The following is a 7,279-nucleotide window of genomic DNA, read 5'->3' on the forward strand; positions in this document are numbered from 1 at the left end:
CCGGGGCCTCCAGAGGCTTGGTTTCCAGAAGGCTGTGTGCTCTTTGCTGAAATGGCATTTGTGGAACGTGCAGTGACTTTTCACAGGGACACCACCGGCCCCGTGGGGGAGGGGCCTAGGGGGCAAAGCTGGCTCACCCACGAATGCCGTTTACGGTCCTGGGTGGGGGCCCTAAAGGCCGATTGCACACCCCTGCCCCCTGGAACAAGAACATGGGGCAAGCCTGTCCCAGGGGCTGAGGCCACAGCACCCCAGGGGAGAGTGCTGGTGTCAGGAGATCTCAGCTTGGTTCCAGGAAGCCCCGGGGCGGTGGGGGAATCAAGAGGCCCCCAGATGGGCAGGGGCCCTCCCGAGGCCATGGGGAGTCAGTGCAGGGCAGGGTGGGACCCAGGCCCCTGAGGCCCCTTCACAGCTGGGGTGGCCCCAGGTGCACAGCCTCAGGCTGCACCGGCCCCCCAACCCCCCCCCCCCGCTTGCTGGGGAACCCCTGCAGTCTGACATGCAAAGTCCTTGGGAAATCTCACCAAACACCTGCCTGCTTTCGCCACCGCGAGGAGAAGACGGAAGACGTCAGAAAGACCCCAGCACCTCCTGCGCCCAGATCCCTGGTCCAGAGGGTCCCCCCACCCCAGCCAAAAAGGTGTGGCCGTGCCTCTCTCCAACGTGCTGAACCCCCCCACCCCCGCCCCTGGCCGCCCTGCTGTCTGGCATTGCCCCTGCGTCCTGCCCTCACGCCCTGACACACACTGTTTGCGGTTCTCATAGTCTCATTTTTTATGTTTAAAATTGTGGTTATACACACAGACACACACACACCATTTTAACCATTTTTTAATTTTTTTAATGTTTATTCATTTTTGGGAGAGAGAGAGACAGAGCGTGAGCAGGGGAGGGGCAGAGAGAGAAGGAGACACAGAATCCGAAGCAGGCTCCAGGCTCCGAGCTGTCAGCGCAGAGCCCGACACGGGGCTCGAACCCACGAACCGGGAGATCACGACCTGAGCCGAAGTCAGACACTCAACCGACTGAGCCCCCCAGGCGCCCCCATTTTTACCACTTTTAAGGACACAGTTCAGGGGCATCGGGCACATTCACACTGTCGAGCAGCTGTCCCCCCTCCGTCCCCAGAACGTGTTCGTCTTCCCAGGCTGGACTCTGTCCCGTTACACGTGGACCCTCCCCTCCCCCAGCCCCACCCTCCCGCTCTCCGTGTCCGTGGCTCCGACTCCTCCAGGGCCTCCGGTGAGCGTCCGCTCCTCCAGGGCGTGTCCCCCTGTGACGGGCTGACGTCACTCAGCACGGTGCCCTCCGGGTTCGCCCAGTTGTAGCAGGTGCCGAGATTTGCCTCTGTTTGAAGGCCGAGTGATATCCCGTGGTGTGGACGCCCCACATCTCGCTTGCCCACCCATCTGTCACTGGACACTTGAGATGCCTTTTCAAAACCTGCCTTTATTCTTTCGGAGACATACCCAGAAGTGGGGGCGCCGGGTCATATGGCAGACCGATGTCCAGTCCTTTGAGGAACCTCCACCCTGTCTCCCACGGTGTCTGAGCCACGCTGCACCCGCGCCGGCAGCCCGCGGGGCGCCCACCCTCCACGTCCGTGCCACGCTGCGTTCTCCCGTTGGGTGGGTGGTAGCCGTCCCCCCCCCCCCCACCCCCCGGGCCCATCCTCTCATCTCGCCCTCCTCCTGTTTTGTTTTGTTTTTGCTTTGGTTTGTTGCTTTGTCTCATCTTGTGTGTTTGCAGTGGGGAGTTTTCCAGGGGCCGGGTGTAATGGTGGAGAGCACGATTCTGGATCCAAATCCTCGCCTTGACTCTCACCAGCTGTGCAACCTGAGCCCGCTGTCAGAAGAAATGAGAGACGGCCTGTAAGGGGCCAGCGAAGTGCGAGCAAGAAAACACGGCAGCTCTTTTTACCGTCGGCACCGCTGCGGGCTGGGCCGTGTGTTTAGGGAGGACTTTCACGCCCAGGAAGGCTCACACCGGTGACCCGGCCGCGGAGGGGGCTGGCAGGGGGGTGGCTCCACCACGGCCACCCCCCCCCCACCTCCGGGACAGCACCTCTGGGGGCGCGGGTCCAGGTGGCCCTAAGGGGAGGGCTGCGGCCACCGCAGCCCCAGAAGCGCCTCCTTTCCCTCACTCGGAGGCAGGGAGGCGGGCGGGCGTCCGCAGCGATGAGCTAACGCTTTCCAGTTCTGAGATAATGGCCTCTGAACAGGCACGAAAGAGCTGATGTCTGGGCGCCCCCGAGGCAGGAAGCATCCGGCACCGATTCTGGGAACATGAGACGTTTAAGCGACTGCCTTGTTGAATATTTCATGATTTACATTAATGGATTTCTGGTGTTTTTCATAACAAAACTGTCCACATTATGATGGGTTAAAATGTGGTTATTCCGGCCACTCTCCCTCCAAACACCCTCTCGGAGCGCCGGCCACTGTCCGTCTGTCTGCCCGAGTCTTCTCCCCGAGAGCCTGCGGGGTCCCCCGGAGCCCACGTGTCCTAAATGAGGCTCCCGGCCTCTGGGAAGGCGGTCCAGGCACCCCACAAAGTGGCCTGGGGTCTGGGGCTAGAGGGACCTGCACAGGCCCCCAACACATGCTCCCCGAGACCACTTGGCACCCCCAGGAATACATTTTTTTTTAATTAATTAAAGTACACACTTTATCCGATTTCCTTAGATTTCATTTAAGTCCCTTTCCTGCCCGGGGTTCCCCACCCCCCCCCCCGGACCCGCACTGCAGACAGCCGCTCTGGGCGGGGATGGAGTCTCAGACTTTCCCTGGTGTTGACCATTTGGTCGGTTCCGGGGAAACCAGGCCAGGGGCTTCGCAGAACGGCCCTCAGCTGGGATCTGTCTGATGCGTTCCTCGTGCCGGGACCGGGGCGGGGGTGTGGGAGACCCCGGAGCCGAGGTGCCCTCGTCATCACGCCGGGTCGGGGGCACACCGTCGCTGCGACCGTGGCCCCCCTCCCAGGCCGTGGCTGACCTGGGGTGCTGGCAGCAGGCAGCAGGGAGAGTCCTGCACCCTTGCCCCGGGGCAGGGTGGGGGTGGAGGGCACTGGCAGGGCAGAGCTGGAGGGCCGGGCCCCAGCTCAGCGGTTCTGGGGGGTTCCGCCACGACCTCGGGCCTCCATGCTCCGCGGGCTCAGCCCACAGGACCCACGGTGCCTGGAATATTTCAAAATTCCTAGTGTAATATCCCAGAAACCAGAACCATCCAGACCTCCTCAGAGGTGCAGGCAAATCCATAGTCAGCGTGATCCGAGCAAAACAAAATTAATTTTTTCCAAGGAGCGCGTGGCCTCACCACCGGGGCTGGCTGGCTCTTTCCTCGGTCGCCCCCACCCTCAGACCCCCCGGCCTGGCTCTGTAGGCATCACCTCCAGACTGGGAGAAACGGAGGCCCCACAGGCTCCGTCCAGCCTGAGGACACGCCGTGAGGGTGGCCGGGAGGAGCCCTCGCTCTGCAGTCCCAGGCGGGTCCGGGCTGGGAGCGGCCTCCATGGAGGCCGTGTGCGGGGAGGCGGCTGGCCCCCAACAGTGCCGGGGAGGGCGGTCACAGGGTGACACGGCTGCCCCACCGTGCATTCCTAGCAGGGCCTCTGGGAACCCGGGGCTTGTGGCTGAGGTCACTCGGGGTATAGCCCAGAACCTCCCCGCAGACCCTAGGACTCTGTGGGCTGACCCGCGGGGTCCCCGCCCTCACGGTCCTGGGGCTCAGCTCAGCCCACGCACCTGACCCTGGGGCAGGGAGGGGGAGGCTGGCCGCCTTCAGGGGCCACTCTTGTGGGCTTGACGGTGCTCCCAGGGCTTCACAGATCCCTCCTCCTCCTCCCACCACATTGTATGCAACTGCCAGGAGCATTAACGCCAGGGACGCCCCCAGCGTAAATGAGTCAGAACTAGCAGGCTCCGCACATGGGCCTCCCGTCAGGTGGCCACGGTCTGTCCCAAGGGAGGGCCTCGTGGAACCCCCTGGGGACACAGTGTTGGCCCACCTTCCTCTTCTCCCTGTGCTGAGCCCCTCTCAGCCCCAGGGCACCCGAGTTGCACTCTGCTTTCATGGGGAAGGTGGGGGGGGGGTCCCACCCTGGCCGTGGCCACCGGGCAGTGCGGGCGGGACACGCACCCAGGCCTCTCGGCCCTCTGCTCTCGGGCCACCAGGGCATAGGGTGAGCAAGCCAGGCTGGAAAAGGGTGAGGGGTGGGGTGGAGACTCAGGAGGGCGCAGTGGGCCAGAGCCCAGGCGAACTCGGTCCAACATTTGCTGCAGTGGGCACCCACTTGCCTGTCCTCTGCCCCTGTCACTCATGTGATCACCCCTCCCACGGGGAACGAGTCCCACTAAGAGATGGAGAAACGGGAGCAGACACGGGGGTGTGACTGCTTCACTCAGCGACTCCATCCCACCCCTACCCCAGCCCTATTCCTCCAATAAGATCAGAAATTCTGGGCCACCGAGGGGCCCCCCCAGACGGTCACGGGGGCTCAGGTAGGGGAGGCCCACAGCCACACTGCCCCACCCCACCCCTCCCCCACCTGTCCCCTAGCTTCCCCAGCCCATCACCCACCCAGCCCCCACCCCTCCTCCACCCAGCCCCCAACCTCCCCCACACCCACTGAGCCCCCAAGCCTCCCCCACCCAGCCCCCACCCAGCCCCCACCCAGCCCCCGCCCCCCCCACTCAGCCCCCCCTCCACCACCCAGCCCCCACTCAGCCCCCACCCCTCCCCGGCCCAGCCCCCACCCAGCCCCCACCCTGCCCCCACCCAGCCCCCACTCACCCCACCCCTCCCCCACCCAAACCCCACCCAGCCCCCAACCTCCCCCACCCCTACTCAGCCCCCACCCCTCACCCATCCAGCCCCCACTCAGCCCCCACCCCTCCCCCGCCCAGCCCCCACCCAGCCCCCACCCCGCCCCCACCCCTCCCCCGCCCAGCCCCCACTCACCCCACCCCTCCCCCACCCCTCCCCCACCCAGCCCCCAACCTCCCCCACCCCCCCAGCCCCTCCCACACCCTCCCCCACCCATCCCCCAGCCTAGCTCCCCAGGTCTTGGTGGCTCTGCAGTGCACATGCGTGGCATTCAGACCCGGTGCCTGCCGAGGAGGTGGTGGGAACACGGCGTTCCCTTGGTGCCTGGCCAGGCGGGCCAGGCGCCCTCCCTCCTCCACGCAGGCCCTTTCGCAGAGGCAGCGAAGTTCCCGGACACCACCCATCCCCAGACACACGCTGTGCACGGCCCGGCCCCTGGGCCTACAAGCAAAGCAGGTGGGCCCCGCCCGCTGTGGGCTGTGGGCGGGGTGTCAGGACCCCCACAGTGCTTATACCTGGCCACTGCTGACACCCCCAGACCCCACCCCCGCCGGCTCTGGGCCCGACTGCCTGGGGCCGGGTCGCCCCTCCTCCTCTGTGTCCGTCCACCCCAGGCTCAGTGCTTGTCTGCCCCTTCTCCACCTCCATCCAAGCTTGTCTTGGAGACACCTGCAGCTTTGAGCACCCGTGTGCGGCCGCCCTCGGAGGGTGCCCACAGCGTCCTGTGATTCCTCCTGACACGGGGCCCCACAGGGAGCCGGAGCAGGGCGTCCTCCCTGGGCAGTCGTGCAGCCCCGCACTCGGGGACTCTTCCTTCTGCTCCTGCCTCCTCTGCACTGCCCCTGGGGCTTGTTCCTTCCCCCGTCCGGCTCCCGCCGGACACATGGCCTCTCCAGAGCTCCTCCTCCAAGAAGCCTTCCCAGTCTGCTCCTCCAGCATCATCTGGTCGAGGTGGACCTGGGGTGTCCCTCCAGGGACTGAGGGACAGGGCTCCCTAACCAAGGCTCACCCGCTCTCACTCACCAGGCCCCCCGGCAGACACACCTCTGAGCTGGCACAGGCCGAGATCTGCACCCCATCCAAGAGCAGACACCCTCCGGGACCACCGAGAGGGGTCCCCACTATTGTGCTGTCATCAGCCCTGAGGCAGCATTGTCTAACCTCCCGGGAGCACTCACATCAGCCAGGGGTGGAGGGAGGACGTGGGGACACAGCCAGGGGCCGAGGGAACCTCCTTTCTCTCGTGCTATGGGAGAACCCCACCTCCTACGGCCTCCCAGGGAAGTGGGTCCACTGCCCCCCATCACCCATGTGTCCCCCACCATGGCGAGAGGGCCAGCCGAGTCACCCCAGGCCACCCAGGAAGGGGTCTGACCAGAGCTGGCACCCTGGCTTCCCTGCCCCCGAGGCCAGGAGCCCCACTGGTGCCCACCGTCCCCCCCCCAACACACACCGAGGCCGCCCACAAACACCTCGGTGCTGCCCAGCCGCGCCTCTCCGGGAGCCCCCTGTGCGGCGGAGAGGGTCTCGCGTCCCAGCTGGTGCCCGTGAGTGACGCCAGAACAGTAATTCCTAATTAAATAGAAGAGAAAACCGGGGACCGAGGAGCGATGACCCAAATCGTTGGATCGTTGGATCTCGAGGAACGAATATGCTGTCGGCGCCGATCGCACCGCGGACACATGGCCATAAAGCGGCGACAGAAGGGAGCCTGGCAGTGAATACGGAAATCCTCTTTTCGGGGACCGTGTGCTCATAAAGGGGCCGCTTCGCGGAGAGCCCGCAGAGGGGCAATGGCAGCCCGGAGCCTGATTTATCCGCGCAAACGCTTTGTAGTACTTGAGATTAATACAAATATTTAATAAAGAATCAGGGTGGTTTATCTGTAATGCAAAGAGAATCACATTGCCTATATTTTTATTACTGAAAAATTGGAAGCGGGGAGAAATAATGATGGAAACCACTGTATAAATGACAAAAATACCCATTCTGGTTACGTGCACGGCTCTACAATCTCCCTCTACCCTATAAACATAATCTATTCGCGCGGCTCTTTCGGCGGATTCCAGAGCCCGCTCTGCGTTGTGGAGTTTAATATCACCCTGTTCTCCACGGCACAGGGAAGTGATTAAATAAGAAATAAATTTGGCTGTCACTGCATTTAAAATCAAATCAAGGATCATTTGTTACCCAAAATGAACCAGTTCTCCTTCCCTGCCCGTAAGCAGGCCGCTGTTTGCCGAACCATTTAGAAATGTATATACAGTAAATTCGGCACATAATGGCTTGTACTATAATATGATCTTTATGGGCTCCAGCACCAAGCTGCCGGAAGGACCGTAAACAGCACATGGCTTTTTTAATTTAAAGTTATAGGTATGAGACTTCGCAGACCCGTCTCAGATGCATCTGAATCTCGTTGGCGGAGGCCCGCGCACAACGTGGGGCCGCCGCCC

The 7,279-nt window shown here is 63.2% G+C and overlaps 1 protein-coding gene across 1 annotated transcript; it reads right to left on the reverse strand.

Annotated features, from left to right (window-relative positions):
- Positions 1–1,208: 1,208 nt before the first annotated feature.
- Positions 1,209–7,279, reverse strand: LOC123381701. The gene is made up of 2 exons (XM_045043404.1): positions 5,847–7,279; positions 1,209–1,845 (listed from the first exon to the last, which is right to left on the reverse strand). The coding sequence occupies exon 1, from the start codon at positions 7,004–7,006 to the stop codon at positions 5,945–5,947; it is 1,062 nt and encodes a 353-aa protein (XP_044899339.1). The 5' UTR covers positions 7,007–7,279; the 3' UTR covers positions 1,209–1,845; positions 5,847–5,944.

Source organism: Felis catus, chromosome D4, assembly GCF_018350175.1.
Source record: "Felis catus isolate Fca126 chromosome D4, F.catus_Fca126_mat1.0, whole genome shotgun sequence".
Lineage (NCBI taxonomy): Eukaryota > Metazoa > Chordata > Mammalia > Carnivora > Felidae > Felis > Felis catus.

Excerpts from the sequence above, each read along its gene's own strand:
- LOC123381701 (XM_045043404.1), bottom strand. The coding sequence starts at position 7,006 with ATGATCCTTGATTTGATTTTAAATGCAGTGACAGCCAAATTTATTTCT.